General features: G+C 40.4%; 1 protein-coding gene and 1 long non-coding RNA gene across 4 annotated transcripts in view; one reads left to right on the plus strand and one right to left on the minus strand.

Annotated features, from left to right (window-relative positions):
- Positions 1-11,378, plus strand: part of ENTPD1 (ectonucleoside triphosphate diphosphohydrolase 1) — a 96,188-nt gene extending 84,810 nt beyond the window's left edge. For all 3 annotated transcript variants that reach the window (XM_043597098.1, XM_043597100.1, XM_043597101.1), the window contains 3 exons: positions 4,664-4,780; positions 6,546-6,683; positions 8,683-11,378. In XM_043597098.1, coding sequence (XP_043453033.1) covers positions 4,664-4,780; positions 6,546-6,683; positions 8,683-8,889 — 462 coding nt within the window. In that variant the 3' untranslated portion in view covers positions 8,890-11,378. The remainder of the gene's footprint in view (positions 1-4,663; positions 4,781-6,545; positions 6,684-8,682) is intronic.
- Positions 9,583-23,785, minus strand: LOC122493066. The gene is made up of 2 exons (XR_006299812.1): positions 23,674-23,785; positions 9,583-12,903 (listed from the first exon to the last, which is right to left on the minus strand). It is a non-coding gene; the product is annotated as an uncharacterized LOC122493066 (long non-coding RNA).
- Between the last annotated feature and the right edge of the window lie 2 nt (positions 23,786-23,787).

Here is a 23,787-nt window from a genome sequence, read left to right on the forward strand (position 1 = left end):
TGATATGCAGCCAAAAGTCAAGGAAGAGGTGGAATGAAAAAAAAAGGCTATTGAATTTTCCAATTAGGAGAGATTTTAAGGAGCATAGTTTCAGAAGCCATGTCAAAGTAAACAGAAAGCTCCCTGCGAGATGTTCCAAAGTTGGGGGAGCAGGGAGGAGGGTTGGTAATTGATATCACAAAAACAAGAAGAAACTTGAGAGAAGATAGACGCTGCACTGAAACCAGCTAAGTTAAATTGAACAGGAATACATGTATTGCATTTTTGTATAGATTAAAAGTTGCACAAAATTTGGCTGGCTGGCATGGGCATGGTCTTTATAGGTTGACATGTCAGTCTCCCCCACTGTGGGGAAGAAGGGAAGGATGGTATACTTTTTATCTTTTTATTTCTAGGCCTGCCAGAATGCCTGGAATATTGTATATTTCAGTAAGAGCACTTTAGTATTTGGAATATTCTAGGGATATGACCAGCATGCATAGAATGGAGGTGGAAAAGCATGTAGCATGTTCAGAGACCTATAAGTACTTCAATTTGTTTCCATGTGGGCAGGCAGGAGACTTGCCTCTAGTATTCCAAAAGTTTTCCCCCAAGCTTAAAGATAGCGTTTTGATCATTAGATGCCTTTGTCTGAGGTTTATGATCTGTAAACTCAGTTGTGTATAGTACAGGAAAATGATGGTAATTTTAGGAAGATTAAAGATGAAGATATGGTTCAGGGGTTTGGAAAGAAATAATTCCAGGCTTTGGAGGAAATGAATAACCCTGTTTGAGGGGCTTATAAAGTACCATTTTTGGGACTCAAAGAAAATAGAGCATATTTTAAGCTTTAGGGAAAAATTATCTCCTACAGTTATAAAGTGTTAAGAGTCTTTGAAAGAAGATCTCATAACATCTGTATAGATATTTTAAAATTTTTAGGTCTGACATACTTGCAGTAAAGTGTGTACATTTTAAGGCCATAGCCTGATAGTTGTTAAGGACTACACCTGTGAGTCCATCATCTAGATGAAGATATAGAACATTCCCAGCATCCTAAAAGGTTCCGTTACCCACTCTCCCAGTTGACACACTCCCTCTAAAGATACTTACTAGCCTGACTTCTATCCGGATAGATTAGTGTTGCTAATTCTTGGAATCGTAGTATGTATTCTTTTTTGTCACACTTCTTTCACTCAGTATTGTCTGAGATTTATCTATGTTGTTGCATGTAACAGTAGTTCATTCTTTCATTGCAATGTGATATTCCTTTGCATGAATACACTAAAACTGGGGTGCCTGGGTGGTTCAGTCAGTTAGGCACCTGACTTCAGCTCAGGTCATGATCTCAGGGTTCATGAGTTCAAGCCCCAAACTGGGCTCTCTGCTGTCAGTTCAGAGCCTGCTTTGGATCCTCTGTCTCCCCTTTTCTCTGCCCCTCCCCCCCTCAAAAAATGAATAAACATTTTTCAAAAATACACTAACATTTATCTATTCATTCTATAGTTAATGGACATTTAAGTTGTTTCCAGTTTGGGGATATTATGTACCACTTTATGAACAGTCTTTTAGTGCATATTTCTACTCACAAAATATATTTACCTTATGACCAAACATTTTGCCCTCAGGAAATTCTCTCAATGCAAAGGTTCAAAGATGTAAGTATATTGTGGCATTATTTATAATAGTGAAATATTAGAAAGCCTAAATACTCATGAATAGGAGATTAAGTAAATTATGATATAGCTATACATAGTAACCTTTTATAGTTATTTACATGGGTAAGGTAAAATCTACAGGGAAATTTGCCCATGATGTATTATTATCAAGTGGAATGAAGTAGGATTATAAAACAATGTGTCTGGGGCGCCTGGGTGGCGCAGTCGGTTAAGCGTCCGACTTCAGCCAGGTCACGATCTTGCGGTCCGTGAGTTCGAGCCCCGCGTCAGGCTCTGGGCTGATGGCTCAGAGCCTGGAGCCTGCTTCCGATTCTGTGTCTCCCTCTCTCTCTGTCCCTCCCCCGTTCATGCTCTGTCTCTCTCTGTCCCAAAAATAAATAAACGTTGAAAAAAAATTTTTTTTTAAAACAATGTGTCTAGTATGATAACATTTAGGTAAAAATATATACATATATTTTAATATTTTACATATATATTTGCTGCAGGGATTAAGCAGCAAAATTGTTAAAATTTTTTAAATTGTTTAAATTGTTAAAATTGTTTCTCTCTAGGGAATGGGTAGATGAAGGGGAAACTTTTATTTACTTTTTATTTTTTTAATGTTTATTTTTTAGAGAGAGAGAGAGAGACAGAGTGTGAGCGGAGGAGGGGCAGAGAGAGAGAGAGACAGAATTGGAAGCAAGCTCCAGGCTCTGAGCTGTCAGCACAGAGCCCAATGCAGGGCTCAAACTCATGAGTGGTGAGATCATGACCTGAGCCGAAGTAGGATGCTTAACCCACTGAGCCACCCAGGCACCCCAGGGAAACTTTTATTTTTAACTTGTAATAATTAAATTCTATACAACAAACGTGTTAACTTTCTAATAAGCCAGAATTATTAAGACATATGTATTTTGAAGGGAAAGAAATGAAGAGGGTAACTTTGATATATTGAAAAATAAGTAAGAGTAGGATTGAGATGCTAAGGGAGGTTTCTGTAGTTCAGGCAACAATCTTCAAGAGTCTATGGCATGCAGAGCTTTGGGGGTAGGTGGTGGCATAGACCAGGAATTCCTGGAGACAAACTGAAGACTCAATATTTTGCATTATCTGCCTACACAAATTTTCTATTTGTTAATGTTTTTCACAATAATTTACTTATCTAAAAAGCAAATGTCATGCCTTAGCAAAAGCAAGAGAGTTTTTAGATGCTTAACTCATTAAGCCTTTTGCTGGTAGAATGAGCTCTAGGGGTAATTTCGGAAAGTGTTCTGAAATGTAACAACTTAAGGAAATATTAATTATAAAAATTAAGACATGCTTATTATTAAAAAATCAAACTATACAAAAAGCTTAAAGATCCAACTATATGTTCCACAAGAAACTCACTTTAGACTTAGGAAACTCGCATAGGCCAAAAGTGAAGTGATGGAAAAAGATATTCCATGCAAGTGCCAACCAAAAGAAAGCAAGGGTGGCCATACTTAATCAGACAAAATATATTTTAAGTCAAAAATGTTCACAAGAGTCCAAGAAGGATATTATATAATGATAAAGGGCCAATTCACCAGGAAGATACATTAATTATAACTATGTATATACCCCAAATCAGAGCACCTGCGTCTTTAAAGCAAACATTGATAGAACTGATGGGAGGAAGAGACAGCAATATTATAATTGTAGGAGAGTGCATGAGCAGGGGAGAGGGGCAGAGGGAGAGAGAGAATCTCAAGCAGGCTCCATGCTCAGCATGGAGTCCTATGTGGGGCTTGGTCCCACAACCCTGGGATCATGACCTGAGCCAAAATCAAGAGTCAGATGCTCAACTGACTGGGCCACCCAGGCGCCCCAGTGCCTCACTTTCAATAACAGATAGAACAATAGCAACTTGAACCACTCCATAGACCAATAGACCTAACAGGCAAATACAAAACATTCCACCCAAGGGCAGCAGAATATATATTCTTCTCAAGTGCACATGGAACATTCTCTAAGATAGATCACATCTTAAGTCACAAAATAAATCTCAATGAATTTAAGAAGATTGATATTATACCAGGTATCTTTTCTTTCTTTTCTTTCTTTCTTTCTTTCTTTCTTTCTTTCTTTCTTTCTTTCTTTCTTTTTTCTTTTTATAAAGTTTATTTATTTTTGAGAGACAGAGAGCACAAGCAGGAGAGAGGCAGAGAGAGAGACACAGAATCTGAAGCAGGCTCCAGGCTCTGCGCTCTGAGCACAGAGCCTGATGCAGGGCTCAAACCCACGAACTGCGAGATCATGACCTGAGCCAAAGTCAGATGCTTAACCAACTGAGCCGCCCAGGTGCCCCACCAGGTATAAAATTCCCCACAATGGAATAAAACTATAAATCTATAGCATAAGGACACTGGAAAATTCACAAGTATGTGGAAATTAAATAACACACTTTTGAACAACCAAAATCCTCAACAAAATACTAGTAGACTGAATTCAACAGTACATGAAAGGCTCATACACCATGACTAAGTGGGATTTATCCCTGGGATGCAATGATGGTTCCACATACAAAAATCAACTGGTGTGATATACCATATTAACAGAATTAAGGATGAAAACCCACATGATCAGCTCAATAGATACAGAAACAGTGCAGAGCCTGCTAGAACTCACAAATGGTGAGATCATGACCTGAGCTGAAACCAACTAAGTGCCCCAATACACAGTTTTTTAAAGATGGGATTTTTAAAACCTGTTCCTCTCTCTTCTCTTCTCCTCCCTCAACGTTCTTTCTCCCTGACTCTTCCATTAAAATTATAGAGAAAATTAGTTACCCGGTACCTCAGAAATGCACATCAGCAGCAAAGCAGCAGCAACAAAATGATACCTCTTTCAGGAAGGAAGCAGCTTTGGGGGCAGGAATATCACTTGGTTCGTTAGTTTACTCAACAGAGATTTCCAGGCACCTTCACCATGGGTTCAGCCTTCTGGAGAGTGAGTCAGTGTCCCCCTGTGTTGGACACAGTGCAAAACTGCATTTTCTGTTGCAGGCATTTTCAGCTTATTACTATGTGATGGAGTTTTTAAACTTTACATCAGAGGAAACCCCTACTCAGGAAAAGGTGATCGACAGTATGGAAAAGTTCTGCTCTCAGCCTTGGAACGAGGTAAGTGACTGGAAATAGCAGCTTTCAGTATTGCCCCATGCTCTTGACGTCACAGAGGATGTAAGTCTGTTCTTTAAGTCCTGCTAACCTGACCAAGATCCAGCAAACATGTTAGAAAGGCCCAGAGGGTGCTCTTAGGTAGGAGTGAGTGCATCAGCCATTTCTTAATAACTGGACACACAATGGCTTAAACAAACAGGGTCTTACTTTTCTCACCTAATACCAAGTCTGGCAGTTGGCAGCTGCCGGTATGGGGTCAGCAGTTGACTCTATCTAAGCCATTACTTCTTCAATTCTGGTTTTGTTTTGTTTTGGTTTGGTTTTAGTTTATTTATTTATTTTGAGAGAGCACGAGCAGGAGAGGGGCAGAGAGAAGGAGAGAGAGAGAACCCCAAGCAGGCTCCACACTGCCAGGACAGAGCCCAAAGTGGGGCTCAAACCCACAAACCATGAGATCATGACCTGAGACAAGATCAACAGTAGGATGCTGAACCGATGAGCCACCCAGGCCCCTCTTCAATTCTCTTGTTATGCCTATCTTCTCATGGACACAAGTTGTGGCTTCAGAGATCACAGTTACATTCAAGGTCAGAAGGGTAGAGCCAGATACATCTGTTCCATTTTTCAAGAAACTATAAGCTATCCTAGAAGCTTCTGAGCAGTCTTTCTCTTACTTGTTAGCCAGGACTGGCTGGGAAAGCAGGGTGCAGGATATTAGGACGGGCTTAGAGCCTTAGATCCAGTGTGAGGTACTCCCTGGACTGGGCATGTTGTCACACATTCCCCTTCCCAGCCCCCAATCAGAGTTGTATGAGCAAGGAAGACAGGGAATTCACAGAATCTGCTATAAATGCCATTGTGTTAAGACCCTTTCTCCACTGCCCAGGTCCAAGGTATCTCCTACTTATTCATAAATTTGAAACACAAATTTTTTCTTGTCTGAAGCACTGAGTCATTCAAAATCTAGTACTTCTTTTTTTTTAATGTTTGTTTATTTTTGAGACAGAGAGAGACAGAGCATGAACCGGGGAGGGTCAGAGAGAGAGAGGGAGACACAGAATCTGAAGCAGGCTCCAGGCTCTGAGCTGTCAGCGTAGAGCCCGTTGTGGGGCTCGAACTCACAGACCGTGAGATCATGACCTGAGCTGAAGTCGGACGCTTAACTGACTGAGCCACCCAGGCACCCCAAAATCTAGTACTTCTTGATGAAAGTTTCCAGGGAGGAGAGAGGTATGGGGTCTACTCTAATCAAAAAAGATCATCTAGGGGTAGGTCAAAACAACACCTGTTTTAAGTTGACAGGGTTGCAAATGTGAATGGTGCTTTCATTCTGAAGAGGTGTAATTAATTAAAAATGGGTGCTCTTCTCCTTGGCACTGACCAGAAAAGGAAGGAAGATTGTGCAAGAGGCTCGGACTTCTCCCTCATATTCTGAGTTAGAACAGGAAGGAAGGGTATTCAGAGCTTTCTGAAAGAGCCCCTCAAAATACCTCAGCACTTTACAGCTAACAAAACACTCAGGGGAGCACGTATTACTATCTCATAGAACCCAGTGGAGGAAAAGCTTGCATAACGGACCCTAAACTGTGAGCCCCTGCATCCGCTAAAGGAGTGCAGCCCCCTCCTAAGGCCCTCTGGAGAGGCCAGCGCTCAGGCCTGGCTGGGCTGGGCCTTTCTCCTCAATTGCTCAGCTCCGATGGTGAAAAGAGGGCCACGGAGAGGTGTCTGTTGTACATGTGTGATATTTCCTTCACTTCACTTCCAGCTGAAGACATATTTTGGTGATGTGAAGGAGAAGTACCTGAGTGAATATTGCTTTTCTGGAGCCTATATCCTCTCTCTCCTTCTGAATGGCTATCATTTCACAGCTGATTCCTGGAAGAATATTCATTTCATGGGCAAGGTAATTTGGGTACTTGCTGGGTTGTGGGCTGATTGGGTGACTGAGGCAGCTTTGGGCTTGAAAGAGGTAGGAGTCAGCCTGTTAAGTTTGGCCTGGTGTCCTGTTCTACCATTCACCTGTAACCCAAGCTGACATTTTGTGTCAGGCCCTCCTATGTTGACCGGCCAGTTGAGGATAACCTATCTAAGGAGCACTACCTGTACAGAATCCTTTCTGCTCATATAACAGTGACTAATTCCTTATAAAACAAACAGTGAGATATTAAAGTAATGTAACAGAATTTCAGTAGCCTCATTGATTCTGTTTGCTGACCTCAACATCCATCCCAAAGGCCATCTTCCCAAATGATTATCCCAAATCATCCCAAATGATTATCATGGCTTCTCATCAGGGCTCATCAAGATTGAGTAAATTGAAAGCTTAGTGTAAAGAAGGAGATGAGTAACTGTGAAGTCAGGTTAGCGTCAGCCTTACAGAAGCAGCCTCACGGCTGTGCTTTACCAGAGCGCCACCTGCAGGTATCCAGGCATAGAGAAACATTTACACTGATGGGCAACTCTCTACCTTTTCGACCCATACCCACTAATGGCAAAACACAATACTCCCTTTATTAAATATGGTGACTTCAAGCAAAGCAAAGCATTGAAGCACAGGGCTGTAGCAGCCTTAAGAATACTGTTTTCACTATTCTCTTGTCAATGTTGACCTTGCTAATTCAAATGCAAATCTTTTCCTTGTTTTAATATCCTGGTCTGTCTTTCATTTTGTCACAATTTATTTTGTCTCTCTGAAGGATGTGTTTATGTCAAATTTATGAGTGATTTCTATTCTTTGAACTTCGGTGAATGAGCTAATATGTCTAAACCCCAGGTGGTAACTTCTCTAACTCTGAGCCTTCCTTGACCCTGCCCCCGCCCCTCCACCCCCATAAAGGGAAGTCAGATAAGGTTCCTTCCCCCACCAAGAGAAGTGGACCTTTTACAAATTATTCTCAGCACTGGTAAAGGTTTGGGGAGAGGAGCATTTCCACATGGAAATTGGTTGGAATGTGAATTGGCACAACCTTTCGGGAGACTGTTTTGGCAATATGTGCTAAGAGCCTTAAAATACACACATCATTTTATCCAATTACTCCATTTCTAGGATTTATAAATAATTGGATAAAGTGAGTAAAAGTAAACATATAAGGCGGTTCATGCCAGTGATGATGCCTTGAGACATGAGCTATACAGTTTAATTACATGTTCTGTACGAAAAAAACATGCACAGACAAGACTTGGGAGGCCGCAGCACGAAAAGGTAATAGCAGCAACTTCTGAGTGATCAAGTACAGGAAGTTTTAATTTTCCTTTTTAGGATTTTCTGTACAACCTCATTTTCCCACCATGACCATGCACAACTCATGTAATAAAAACATTTTCAAAATTATTTATTATTCATAGACTATCTGTATTCCAGTATGTTTTGAGGTGACTGGAAAATATCCAAGATGGCAGGCCCAGGGCGTGTTTTTATCTTTAATAAGAATCCTTTCTCATGCATATGTACAGTCTTCCAACTTCCACAAAGTAACACAGACTTGCTGGGATTATTCCCCAGTCTTTCCTCTTTGAATCATAAAGATGTCCTGGTTACATATGGATGAAGTTCCTGGGCCTGACATAGATGGTAAAGACCAGAAACAGTCTTTATTCTCTTATCTTTTGACCAGAGAACTTTGTAAGTTCTTCTTGGCAGAAGCAGGAGAATTGAGCAGTTATTCACCAAATTCCCTTCTGAATTTCAGGAATATAACAGTGAGGCTCCCCAACTCACCTTAATCACATGCTCTGGCTCCATTTTCCCCACAACCATATTCCCAGCTTAGAATGTAAACACGATCCATTAAGAGAACTGGACACGGCCCTCTCCACCTGCTCTATCAGTGTTATGGATGGGATTGTGTGAAAGCTCATCTAACCCTCTGGCCAGAAACAACAGCCTTTCCCCCACTTTGCAGATCCACAGCAGCAGTGTCGGATGGACTCTGGGCTACATGCTGAACCTGACCAACATGATCCCCGCTGAGGAGCCGCTGTCCACACCTCTCTCCCACTCCACATATGTCTTCCTCATGGTCCTCTTCTCCCTGATCCTGGTTGCAGTGGCCATCATAGGCTTGTTTATCTTTCACAAGCCTTCATATTTCTGGAAAGACATGGTATAGCAGGAGCAGCTGAAATCTGCTGGCTGGAGTGAGAAAAAAAACTTGCCCAGGGAGCATTTTCCTCCACAGTGGTGTTCAAAGCCATCCCTCCTTGCTCACCAAGGCCAGTCTTGACCAGCACGGAGCTTCCCTGGCTTTTGCTGCTGCCTTTCTATGGGAGGTATTCACCACCACCTGCCTCAAGGACTACCCTGCAGACGTCGTCTCTTTTGTGAGTCCTTCCCATCTCCCCTTTTCTCTTTTGTACTCTGTGCTTGTGTAGGTCTGGAAGACCTGCTGCCTTTCATGATCTTAGCTCTATAAAAGAACAATCCTGACTTTGTCCTGAAGAACTGAGGGTCCTGCGTCCTGCGCTGGGAAGCTGCGCTGGCTAAAAGAAGAATCTCAGGAACCGGTTCAGCTGTACTCACAAAGACCCTTTCTTTCTCCTGTTGCCCATTTATTAAGAACGCCATACAATGCCTCTGGAGAGGGCAAACACACATCTCATTCCCAGCCTGCTGTTTGCACAGGAGAATTTTCTAGACGAGACAAATATGTGCTAGAGCCAAAGAGTCTCGCAAGGGAATTTATGTGCTTGTGTAATCAATACAATACTTGAGCCAATCCAAAACAGGGATGTGGATGAGTTACATGTTCCTCGGTGATGCCAAAATGCTACAGAACAGGACCCCCAGACTAGAGATTTTTTTAAAAAGCTGACGTGACATATAAGCATTCAGATATAAGGGCATACTACATGGTAGGTAAACATGTCAGGAAGAAAAATACAATTACTATGAAGAATTTGGAAAATGCAGCCTTCAGTATATCTATTGGGCTTTTATTTTTATTGTAATAAAAATACATATAACATGGAGTTCACCATTTTAATGTGTACAATTCAATTGCATTTAGCATATTCACAGTGTTGTGCAACCATCACCACTATCTAATTCCAGAATATTCTGCCCACCCAGAAATTAGCTGGAGACAAGACCACCCCTGGGTGGGTTCAAACCATCAACCTTCTACTTAATAGCCAAATATGCTAATCAATTGCACCACAAGATGCCCACTGAGTTTTAAAGCCACTCCAGGCCTTACTGTCACAGGGTTTAATTTAGTGAGAGCTACAGCATGCCTCTTCACTGCCATGGCATTTACTCATCAAAGTGTGCCAGGAACCAGGTCTGAAAGTGTTGTTGCCACTCCTGTCACACAAGAATGGGATCTCTTTACTTATTCCATGGACTATTTTGTGGGAGAAGCAGCAGCTATGGACCTTGTCACATAAACGTGAAGAGACCCTGTACCTTCTTCCTTTAATGACTGCTATAAGAGTTACCTGTTGAGTAGCGTGGAGTGGTGACGTGTTACTCTGACGTTGTCCCAAGCTCCCATCTCTGGATCTGGGGACGACTGTTGAGCTGATGCAGGGAGGAGGTGGGGTGGGGGAGGAAAAGCTTTCCCACAAACTGGAAGCCAAATGCCCTTATATGTCTTGGATAACTAAGTCATTTTTTTACAACATCCAGGTGAATACAAGCTTAATAAAACTGAGAACAGGAACTTTCTCTTTTCTGCTACTCACAATTGAACTTGTTGTACTTTGATTAGGAATAAGAAGCCAAGTTTGGGCACGTTTAAACTCTTTTTATTAGTAGAAGTGGCTCTGTTGTCACAGCTAGTATTTATGGAGCATTTGTTGTGTCCCCATGTTCTGTGCTTCCATGCATTACGTCCATTCTCTCATTCAATCCCTACAACAATCTGACGAGAGCCACTACCACTCCCATTTCACAGAAGCAGACTGAGGCTCAAAGAGGGTAAGTCACTTGCCCAAGTGGCTGACCTAAGGCCTGCAATGCACTTAGCCATTATTTTCTCTCCCAAATATACTAGACTGTCTCTTTATAACTTCTAAGCACACACTTAACTCTGTATGAATACAAGGATCACAGGCATGGTAGAAAGGGAAGTAGACATATGATCTCTTCCCTGATGGACTTGTGATTTAATATTGCTTTAAGTCCACAAAGTCTGTCATGGCAACACCGATACTCTGTTCACGTACTTTGCATGGTGATATATGTGGCATACGATGCTAATCAAGGATTCCCCATATTCCTGGCTTCTTAATTATAGTGCTTGCTCACTGCATAGCAGTTCTGCATCAAATAAATAATAGTTGATGATACCGATGAAAATAAAAAGTCATATAACTAGAGCCAACAGCAGCTCCTTTCTTCCTTATGTCTACATACACAAAGCCCTGTCACGCACATTCTCTATTCTGATTCTTAAAAAACCCCATGAGGGCATAAGTACTATTTCTATTTTATAAATGAGGGTCACACAGACGAGTAGATGGTAGAGTGGATATTCAAATTCATGTATTCTGTCCCAAGTTTATTGCTCTGTCTTTTCTATAAACACCGTCCTTTGGCAAATTGGAATTATAATCCACAATTTTCCTTCAATAAACATGGAAATCTTTTCTTATTCCATTTCTGTCTTGCGGCCTGGGTCCAAAACAAGTGCATTAAGGTATTCGGGAGCCAAATTCCACTTGTTTTAAGTCTCAAGTCATGGAGATGATCATCAGGCACAACCTAATCTCATTTCTGTTGGAGGGAAAGATGGTTTTGTGGCAGATTCAGGAATCTGCTTTGGGCCATTCTGTATGAGAAAGGCTAAATAAAATGGGTCACTGTCAACTGGTTTTAATACTGAATTGGCCACTGGTTATAAATGATTACCATTCCTTCCTGGCCCTTCACCTAAACTTAGTTCTGCCATTCCTTTAGAAGGTGGGAAACTTTTTTCTGTGGACCACATCAGAAATGGTTACTTCTGTAGACAAAAGAATGAAGTGTGTGTGTGTGTGTGTGTGTGTGTGTGTGTGAGAGAGAGAGAGAGAGAGAGAGAGAGAGAGAAAGTTTTCTCCTTATCCAATTCTTTAATAAGAAATATAAAATGCAATATAAATGAAAGTGTTTAAAAGTATACTTCATTTTAATGTTGTATCAGTCAAAATCTCTGCAAGAGATGGTGCAAAGTAGGGAACTAAGAAGAGTTTAAGAAATTGACTGTATCCAAGGTATTATCATTTCAACATGTAGTTAATATAAAAATCACTAACATTTGTTTTTTCACATTAAGTTTTGAAGCCCGCTGTTGTGCACTGCAGTTACAGCACATCTGAACGAGGACCAGCTATGTTTCAAGTGATCAACAGCCACGTATGACTAGTCACTACTCCACTGGACAGCACATGTCTAAAAATATGTTCAAGGCTTAAAAAGACACAGGCAAGAATCCTTTGTCTTTCTACTGAGGGGGGATTAAAAGAAACAGCTATAGACACTGTAGCATCTTGCTATTATTTATTATATATGAAGTTAAAACATTATTCTTAAAACATCATTCTTCTTTAAGATCTCAGCTCAGAATTTCACTTTATTCCTCAGGTCTTGCTGCCTTTTTTTGTGAAGGCAGAGATGCCTGTTGTTCAGGCCAAGATGCCTGATGAAAGACCTTCGGGAAGTTTAATCTGGATTCAAAGATGACACAAGATAATTTTGATGATTATATCCTATAATCAAATTGTAAATCTGAATATTAAAGGTTAGTTTCTTAATAGCTCACAAAGGTTACCACATTATTATATTAAAATTACTGTTAAAATATATTCTTATTTATCGTCAGCTTTAAAGATGAGCTGAATTTCACCCAGATTGGTCTGTTCTCTCTCTGATTCAGGTTCTAATAATCATCATCTTGTTAGAACAGGACAGTTGCTTATAGTTAGTTGTGCTCGCTAACCATGATTCTTTTCAGTTTGTGTTGAGTTTTATCTTTTAAACTTGTAACAACCTTAAAGTTTGCATGGCTTACCACAGTAAGCCCATGTCCATGATTTTGCATGTCCATGGGTTGATTTTCATGTCCTTGGGTCTGCATGTCAGCTGGGCAGCTCTCCTCCAGGCAGTTGGTCTGGTTCAGGCCTGCTCCAATGTATCTTGCATTCTCCTACGAGAAATGAATGGCAGGGACACAAGACAGTAAGAGGAAACATGGGAGGCCTCTTATATAGCCTTGGCCAGGACAGGCCCCTGTCCCTTCCATTCACATTCTATTGACCACAGTAGGTCATGTGACCAAGCCCAACATGACAATTTGGAGAAACACTGGGAGGAATGGCTAGGTCATAAGGCAAAGGACACAGATGATGGATCCCAATACACAGAGGAGTGAAGCAGGGGGCACAATGATTGAACCCACCACAGTGTCTCCTTAAACTAAAACATGAAGTGTGTTTTCTATAAATTATAGTCTACTTATCTTGTCAAGGAATATTCTTCTTTAAAAATGTCATTACTTTCAAGTAATTGACAGTCAATCTGCCACTTCTTTCCACAGCCTCAATCAGGATGCTCTAGCAGCTTGCAAATTAGCCATATATTCCCAAATGGTAGATTTCCTAAAAGAACATGTGTCTATTTTCTTCATTTTATGTGTTTAGGACAATGTGTAGTTAACTACCCGGGTTTTTATTTGTACATGAACTGTAATACAACTGAATATAATTGGTTTTTATCACAGGTATGATGGATTTTTTAGTAACGGGGAAAGGAGTACCTCCTTTAGAGGTACTGGCATTTAAGACTATACATGTGACAGAAGCACTGCTATACCTTTTGCGTTTCTCTATTTTATTTAAGTTTATTTATTTATTTTGAGAGAAAGAGAGAGAGAGCATGGAAGGGGCAGAGAGAGGGAGAGAGAATCCCAAGCAGACTTCACACCATCAGCACGGACCCCAATGAGGGGCTTGAGCCCATGAGCCGTGAGATCACGAACTGAGCAACTGAGCCACCCAGGCGCCCCTTGCATTTCTCTATTTAAAATTTTTTTTTAATGTTTATTTATTTTTGAAGGAGAGAAAGAGGATGAGCAGGGGAAGAGGAGAGAGAGAGAGGGAGACACAGAATCCAAAGCAGGCTCCAGGCTCTGAGCTGTCAGCACAGAGCCCGACATGGAGCTTGAACTCACGAACTCACAAACCACGAGATCATGACCTGAGCCAAAGTCAGAAGCTTAACTGACTGAGCCACCCAGGTGCCCCTACATTTCTCGATTTTAAATTTAAGTTGATACAGTAGTGGCATCACCCTCATCAGCACCTGAGTTGACTTTTTATTTTAATACCCCTATTGAATGTGTGTTGAAGAGCAAAGCTCACCAGAGAATATGGATCAGTCGATGACAAATGAGACACAGTCACCTAAGAAACAACATCATTCCTTATAATGAAGTTCTAAGAAGAAAGGGGAGGCAAGCCTTGAGAGCTAGGTAAGGAATGCTGTGACCTAAACCATACTGGTTCTCCTCCTAAACCTGCCCTGCCTGAACTGTATAACTTAAAGCCACGACTGCCTCAAGTAACCAGGATAAGAGTCAACTTCATCAACAGCACCTGCACACTTTGCCATGGCAACATTTTTCATTCTGATTCCCCTTTCCAATCTTATTATCACCCCAGTAAAGACCTGATACCAGGAATGGTGGTCACGTCTCCAACCTATTAAAGCCAGAATAAGTTTTATAAAAAGCAGGTTTTGGATGCCTGGATGGCTCAGTTGGTGAAGTGTCTGACTCTTGATATCAGTTCAGGTCATGATCTTGTGGTTTGTGAGATGGAACCCCATGCTAGGCTCAATGCTGACAACATGGAGCCTGCTTGGGATTCTCTCTCTCTCCCTCGGCCACTCCCCCCTTCAAAATAAATATATACATATATATTTAAAAAGGAGGTTTTAGGGGCGCCTGGGTGGCGCAGTCGGTTAAGCGTCCGACTTCAGCCAGGTCACGATCTCGCAGTCCGTGAGTTCGAGCCCCGCGTCGGGCTCTGGGCTGATGGCTCAGAGCCTGGAGCCTGTTTCCAATTCTGTGTCTCCCTCTCTCTCTGCCCCTCCCCCGTTCATGCTCTGTCTCTCTCTGTCCCAAAAATAAATAAACGTTGAAAAAAAAAAAATTAAAAAAAAAAAAAAAGGAGGTTTTAGGGGCGCCTGGGTGACGCAGTCGGTTAAGCATCCAACTTCAGCCAGGTCACGATCTCGCGGTCCGTGAGTTCGAGCCCCGCGTCAGGCTCTGGGCTGATGGCTCAGAGCCTGGAGCCTGTTTCCGATTCTGTGTCTCCCTCTCTCTCTGCCCCTCCCCCATTCATGCTCTGTCTCTCTCTGTCTCAAAAATAAATAAACGTTGAAAAAAAAAATTAAATAAATAAATAAATAAATAAATAAATAAATAAATAAAAAGGAGGTTTTATCACATTGCTTCCTAACAAAATTGCTGGTGGCTTTCCATTGCCTACAAAATAAGGTCAAACTCTCCAACAGACATTCAAGCTTTTTGATCCATGCCTATAAGCTGTCTCCAGGCTTACATCCCACTCCACCCCTCTGACATTACCTACACTCCAAATACGATAGACTGCCTCTTCACCCAACACTGTTCAGGTTTTTGCTCAATTTGGAACAGCTTTGCCCCACTCTACCTTCAAAGCTCAGTTCAGATGCCTTCAGTGAAGTCTTTTTCACATCTCCAAGTCAGAATAAACTTCTTCCCTGTGCTAGGGCAGCCCTTTCCCTGGGCCTGCATTAGAATACTTAGACCAGGGGCGCCTGGGTGGCTCAGTCGGTTGAGCGTCTGACCTCGGCTCAGGTCATGATCTCGTGGTCTGTGAGTTCAAGCCCCGCGTTGGGCTCTGTGCTGACAGCTCAGAGCCTGGAGCCTGTCTTGGATACTGTGTCTCCCTCGCTCTCCGCCCCTCCCCCATTCGTGCTCTGTCTCTCTGTCAAAAATAAATAAACTTTAAAAAAAATTTAAAAAATAAAAGAACACTTAGACCATTCTATTTGTTCTATTCGGTGTCTGAGTTAAGCTCCTCAGGGGAAGATACGTGACTTCTCTCTTTCTGAAAAGTTGGCCTCAGAGGTATTTTAGCAGGAACTAAGGTAATAGTCCTAGTTAATCTCTATCTCCACTGCCAGGAAGTCTGGTCCATACCACTATTTCTGCTTCGGTATCCATATTTTTTAATCTTTGACATGATCTACGTCTTCCGCCAGCTTTTAAGGACCAGCTCAACTCCTGATTCTTTGGTGGTGCCTCCTTGGATTACCTACATTGAACTTTTCCTTCTTGGACCATGCATTTAGTTTCTGTATAGCTCACCACACAGCCCCTGATCGCACATATTACTTAAGTAGAATTTTAAGGATTAGAATGCACCCTAAAAGTCATGCTTATCAAAATGTAATGTGTATGTAACTCACCTAAGAATTACTACTAATTTTTTTAAAGTTTTTATTTATTTTGAGAGAGAGAGAGAAAGAGAGAGAGAGAGAGACAGAACGCGGGCATGAGCAGGGGAGGGGCAGAGAGAGAATCCCAAGCAGACTCTGCGCTATTATCACAGAGCCTGACAACGGAGCTCCAACTTACGAACCACAAGATCACGACCTGAGCTGAAATCAAGAGTTGGCCGCTTAACAGCCTCAAGCCACCCAGATACCCCAAAATAGATATTAATTTTAGTTAATCAAAAAATGATTGCATAGGTCTGCGGTGAGGCTGAGGTTCTCCATTTCCAACAAGCTGAATGGTAATGCCACTACTTTAGCATTCCATGGAGTTCCTTCTGCTGACTCTCAGATAAGTGGTCATCTTCAGCCTGAATGCCATTTGGCAGCCTGTCCCAGTGGGCCAGCTCAAGTGCAATTTACAAAGCTTACTCTTTCTCTTACACAACATTCCTCAAGGGTTTCTTTTCGGGTCAGTTTTCCATGCCTCTGGAGATTTCTGTCTGCCTTGCTATCTGCCTTTGGGGAACAAATGCCTTGCACTCACTGAAGGCCTGGTGTGCCTCAGAGAGATTTCTCCCAGCTCTTCTGCCCTGTATCAACATTCATAGATCAAAATCCTTTTTCTCATGTCTGCATAATATTATCTATAGTGTTTTAGAATTTTAATATCCAGACCCCAATTAATGTACCTTTAGTCATTTTTAGTCTTGCTATTACAGAATCAAGAATGTTCGTGAGATAGTGAAGAGATGGTTTGTTGTAGGAAACAGAGAAGAGTATGATGAGAATGGGGCCAGATTAAATTGGGCCTTGAAGAATATGGAAAGGAGTTTAGATGAAACACATTAAAAACAATGCAGAGGGCAGAGAGAACTGAAGTTTTTTTTAGGAAGGACCTGGAATGGGTATGAAAATGACATTTAGGCACAACCGGTCAAAAAAGAATAAAAGAGACGAGCTGCTGAATAATCAGGTAAAAGACCTGGAGAATATGAGACACGTTATAGAAGAAAAAAATCTATAGGTTTTAGCCCTTGACCTGATATAGGATACCAGAAAGACAGAGATGACTCAAGGGATTTGAAGTTGACTGACAGGCTTAACAGTGGTGCTTTCAGGAGAAACAGGAAAGTTAAAGAGTTTGCTAATTTGTATTTTTGGGAAGGAGTGGTGTGGAAGTAAAGAAATGATTATGTTTGGTTACATGTATGTTGAAGTATGACATGGCAGCAAGATATCCAAGACAAAATGTCACCTAATCAGGGAAAAAATGACAGATGACATCTTTGATGGCACCAATCCAATTGAACAAGGTTCAAGAGTTATTTTCCTCTACAACAAGGTTTTAGGGGAGCCTGGGTCACTCTGTTGATTAAGTGACTGTAGGAGGGGCCAACAGGAGGGGAAATGGGTACAAGGTTTCTTTCTGAGGGAAAGAAAATGATCTGGAATTGGTGGCAATGATTACACAACTCTATGAATATATTAAAAACCACTTGCCTGTATACTTTAAAAGGGTGAATTTTATGGTATGTGAATTATATCTCAATATGTTAAAAAAGTAACTTAAAGACCAATGAAAGAAAAGGCTGAGTTAAATTTGGGGGTCAGCATAAAAGACTCTGAACTATGTGCTCCTATGTTCCCAATGTCAGAGCAAGTAGGAGAAAGCAAAGCTGCCATGCATCTGAGGTCATATAAAAACATGGCATGGGTTTCAAGTATTTTGAATTTTTTTTTTTTTTTTTTTTTTTTTAGGAAGTACTACACACAGGATATGACAAATTAGTAAAGGAGTGCTGATTTCGGGGGGAAGTACTAAAAAGTTATCCATCTTTATTTCTGGATTATTTTGGATTTGATTAAAAACAAATTTTTTATTAGTTTTCTTTATTTTTGAGAGGCAGAGAGAGACAGAATGTGAGTGGGGGAGGGGCAGAGAGAGAGAGGGAGACACAGAATCCGAAGCAGGCTCTAGGATCCCAGCTGTCAGCACAGAGCCCGATGCAGGGCCCGAATTCACAAACCGTGAGATCATGACCTGAGCTGAAGTTGGACGCTCAAACGACTGAGCCACCCAGGCGCCCCTGGATTTGTTTTTTAAATAGGTCAAAACCTAAAAACCAAAAATAACATTAGGATTAAAGATATTTTTGCTCAAAAAATTTAATCTTGTCAAATTTTTTTTCAATAAAATAAATTGAACCATTGAAACATTAACTTGGCAAGAAAAATAAATGAAGTGTGCCATACACTACAACATAGGTCAATCTTAAAAACATTATGCTAAAGAAGCCAATCACCAAGGGCAGATACACCGTTCCATCTACATGAAATGTCCCGAGCAGTCACATCTATGGAGACAGAAAGGGGATTAGTGGTTGCCTGGGAGGTGGGGGTGGAAGCTAGGGGGAAAGAGGAGTGACTGCTACTGTGCTTGGGTTTGGGGGGAGGGAGGGGTGATGAAAATGTTCCAAAATTGTGGTAGCAGCTGCACAACATCATGAAGATACTAAAAACCACAGTTTACATTAACCAGGTGAATATGAATAGGTGAATTACACACCAATAAAGCTGTTATTTAAAAATTAATTCAAAATACTCCCTTCCACTAGAATGAGCAATTAATAATTACATGTGTGAAAACGTCTACTGTTACTTCCATAATGTCAAACATTTGCTGGAAACTTACAATTCACATATTTTTATGAAGAAAAGCATAATATTAAGTAAACATGGATCACATCAGTCCCAATTCTTCTCCTTACATGATAAATAAGAAAATAATTTACATATTCCCTTTAAAAGTACTTTAAGGGGCGCCTGGGTGGCGCAGTCAGTTAAGCGTCCGACTTCAGCCAGGTCACGATCTCGCGGTCCATGAGTTCGAGCCCCGCGTCAGGCTCTGGGCTGATGGCTCAGAGCCTGGAGCCTGTTTCCAATTCTGTGTCTCCCTCTCTCTCTGCCCCTCCCCCGTTCATGCTCTGTCTCTCTCTCTGTCCCAAAAATAAATAAACGTTGAAAAAAAAAATTAAAAAAAAAAAAAAGTACTTTAAACACAATAAATTGTGTCCCAGGTAGAGGATGTCCAATTGGCATCACAGTGCTCCACCTGCAATGAAAATAACAATTATAATAAAAATAGTTTAATAACTCAAGATGATAAAGAAATTATTCTTTAATAAATAGGGCCTAATTTGTTGGTTAGTTGCTTTCTGAGTGCTATCATGTATGAAATTTTAATTTACTGCTTCCTCCCTCAAAAAGAAAACACAAAAATAATGGAAGGTTTTACATATGTACAGCACTTCTACAGTGAATAAGGTAGTATTTGTTCCTGATATAAACTTTCAATACCCAAAACAATATTTTGTCTTTGTTTTTCTTGGGTAATAGGTAAAAGAAGGAAAATAGTTTATGAATTTTACATCATCATCACTGATTTATACTAAGCGGTAATATGTATTAAATGTAGGAATAATCAAAGTAAAACATGAAAACCTACAGTGTTTTAGTAAGCAGGAAACAAAGTCACTTCTTCAACATTATTTTGGAGATGTCTTGTTTTAATTTCTGATTAATCTTGAATTAAGAAGTACAGTTCATTGGGGCGCCTGGGTGGCTCAGTCGGTTGAGTGTCTGACTTTGGCTCAGGTCATGATCTCGCGGTCTGTGGATTCAAGCCCCACATCGGGCTCTGGGCTGACAGCTCAGAGCCTGAAGCCTGCTTCAGATTCTGTGTCTCCCTCTCTCTCTGCCCCTCCCCCGCTCATGCTCTGTCTCTCTCTCTCTCTCTCTCTCTCTGTCAAAAATAAATAAACATTAAAAAAATTTTTTAAAAAAGAAATACAGTTCATTAACTTTAAACATCTTTATAACTTTTTATGAAAAACAAAGTAAAGAAATTGGTATTAAAAATAATTGTCATCTAATGATGTCCTGTTATTTTTTATGAATTCTAATTTTAACACATGAGTATTTCTTAAAATGAGCATTTTAATGCCCTGCTTACTTCTCCAGCTTCATTGCTGTTCCATTTTTCCTTCCCCAGTCTGGCTTCACCTGGTTTCCTTTCCTTAGTCCTCCCAATGTTCCATGCTGTTCCTTCTGCCCCTTCTCCCATGTCACCCCTTCAGTCATGCTCAGCTTGCAGCTCCTATATCAGTTCTCAGGAAAGTGTCTATCATCCATCCACCTATTCTCTTTAGACATACCTTTTACCTTCCTTCCTGGCACTTAACAGAGTTTGTAACTACACACATGATTATGTGAATTTTTTTTCTGACAAATCGTGGTTTCTCTCTTGACCATTAACTCTGTGAGAGTGACCATGTCTGTCTTTCTTCATAGTACAGTGCCTGCCATACCACAGATACTCCATAAACATTAAATTAATATTGAATAAGTTTGGCTTCATAAAATCACTACCTAATGTACTGATTAGATGTGATTAACAGCTGACTTATCATTAGGAATAATGACTGTCAGAGGTAGGAGCATGACATTCAAATGCTGAAAGAAAAATTCTAGCCAACCAAGAAGTCTATATCTAGCAAAACTATCCTTCAAAAAGGAATGATTACTATGTTCCAGTAGTCCTTTGCTTTGCAAAAACAGAAATTTGATTTTGATAATTTATCTAGAATTGAAAAATACAGTTTCTCAAGTTTTTAAATACAATCCAAATGGCACCAAAACCCAACAAAGCAATGATGTTGGATTAGGCTTCTTTCTCTTTAAAAATTAGAAAATAATTTCTATCAAAAGTAAATAAAAGGCCTCATCTCTAAATAAAAGGCCTCATTTTTAAGTAACTCATTAACTCTTAGATTTTTGCTTGTGACATTTCTAGAAGATCATTTCTTTGATGGAATTCTTCATTGTGGAATAAGATACCCATGAATAGTTATGACATTTATTCTTTCCTCGATAGCATAACTCCACCATTATGAATGATATTCAATTATGACCATGATAATTCTATAAACATGTTCATCTTTGGTTTTGACATCCAGTTGGAAGCTGTTCTTTTAGCATTAACTATACAAGGAAACCATATGAAAGGAATTTTAGATCATCTGCTAATACTGCAAACATTACTATAACATGCACTTTTTTCAATTCATTTATTTCCACAACTAATGTTTCCACAATAACATAAATGATGGAATCGAAATAAACTGGTGCTTCATTTGAATTATCTAGTCAGCTACTTTTTTAAAAAAAGTGAGTCTATATACATTCCCAATTTTTGCTTCTGGAATGCAATACTTTTGGGTTTCTGGTTTTCAGACAGATAAAATTTTATTGAGCTCCTAAAGAAGGCAGAAATCTTTAGTGTACACTATACAAAAAAAAAAAAAAAAAAACTTGCTTACAGAATTCTTGGACACATTGTAAGATAAAAGGCAATTACCATTGCAAAATTAAACAATTTAAAAAAAGGTAGAGACTATATGAAGAAAAACTATAGTGTTCTTAGCACTACTAACAGATCAAGAAGTTGTTAAGCTGTCAATCATTCAAGCTATGTGAATGGATGAAAATACTAATTTAAGATTATAGAGGCAGGGACAGAAGGATGTTATAGACAATGTCTACTAGAAAAATCTTTCCACCTATTCAAATACTACTCTGTTGTCAATTTCATTTTTTTTCAGGGACTTCTCCCCCCCCCTCCTCCCTCACCCCCCCCCCCCCCCCCGGCATACACAGCTATAGCTGTCCTTCTCATGGCGGACCCTCTGGTTTTGTGACAGCTCTGAAAAATGGGCAAATGAGTGGAGGAAGACATAGTATAGGAGTGAGAATCACAATTATTTTGAATATGAATGTAGTGGCTTGAGATGGAAAAATCCTCAGTGTGATTACTTTGTCACGACATGTATAAAACCCATCAGGGCTCTTACAGCGATGCACAGAATTTTACTTGGAAAAGAGACTGGATGCAAAATACAATCACCAGGAGTTGCTGTTATAACAGAGGACAGTTTCTCAAAAAAAAAAAATAATAAGGCAGAGAGTTTAATTAAATTGTATTCTAATTGGATCAAATAAACAGCACATTTCTGAAAAACTCATGTTAAAATATTCTATAATTTAAAAGGGCAATTGTACATTTTTAAATTGTTTTCTAAATCTATCCCAATTAGAGTATCTCTCATCTGTAGCCCTATATATTTCTTCTCTTTCTTAAAAAACAAAATAAAACAAAACAAAAAACTTTGGGAAGAGGGGTCACTGGAAGGTAAAAGTAAGTCTATACCTCCAGACAAGAAAACTGCTGTTTTAGAGTTACTGCTACTAGTTTGTTTAGAGGCTTTAGTTTACAAAGCACTTTCACTGTCACATTTCACCATAATCCCAGGTGGGAGGTAGGACACTGAAAACTATGATCACCCAGGCTGTTCAGATGCTAAAACTACACCTCACCAAATGAAGGGCCTCTAAGCATATTTAAGTGGAGTCATCTTATGAGGCTCATAATAGGGCAGGTAACCACCCTCTTTGACAAAACAGTCCTTCACAGCACCGCCTCGCTGCACTCAATATGACGTTTTATTCTGGAAACAAGTAATATAATAAACTTCAGTTCTTTCCTCCCATTTACCCTTTACAGCTGGAGTTACAAATTCAAATGCCAGGCAGGCTGACATACCTAAGTAAGACATGTCCCAAATAAAGATATGATTTAAAAAAAAAAAAATCAACGAAACTAAGTCTTGGTGCTGCGGAGGCTACAGGGGGATGGGACACTTGGACTGAAGAACCGGAGAGGCTTACTCTTCACAGGGAAGACCCTGCAAATCACGGACTATTGCCATGTACAGATCTGGTTTCCTACGTCTGATTTTTCAAGAAATCTCGATTTTCATGTGAAGTTCCTGATAATGACAGCGACTTAACAAAATTAAAATAAAATAAAAATAACTTAAGTACTTTGGAAGTGAGATTGGGACTACTAAACTGAGATATCTGCTAGACCAATACTATTTCCCTTCAAACCTGAAAATAAGTCTGATATATATATGTATATATATATATGTGTGTGTATATATATATATATACATACACGTGTGTGTGTGTGTGTATATATATATATATATATATATATATATATATTTTTTTTTTTTTTTTTTTAATCCCCCTAAACTACAAACTGTCCAGTATTAGATCTCAAATCCTACACTGCCTCCTTTTAGCCTGTTGTATATTCAGGCCAATATACTTCATAACACTTAGGTGTAGTTATAATACATCTCAGTAAATACACGCTATCAGCTCCCCCATCTGCGCCAACCGCCGCGCACACCGGCGGGAGGCCACTCGACGCACGTTGACTTTGGACAAGCGGTCTCGCGCGCACGTGCCCCAGGACTCCGGTTGTCGCTGCGGACCCGTGCGCGCCGGGAAGCTCGCGGCAGGTACTCACCCGTTGGGGATACGGTTCTTCACCATGACGAGAGAAGTTCGGGGCTCCCACGCGCCAGGACAACCAGCTCTTAGGCTTCTTCCAGAACAGACCCTCGGGCAGCTGCGGCCACCG

This window comes from Prionailurus bengalensis, chromosome D2 (assembly GCF_016509475.1).
Source record: "Prionailurus bengalensis isolate Pbe53 chromosome D2, Fcat_Pben_1.1_paternal_pri, whole genome shotgun sequence".
In the NCBI taxonomy this organism is placed as follows: domain Eukaryota; kingdom Metazoa; phylum Chordata; class Mammalia; order Carnivora; family Felidae; genus Prionailurus; species Prionailurus bengalensis.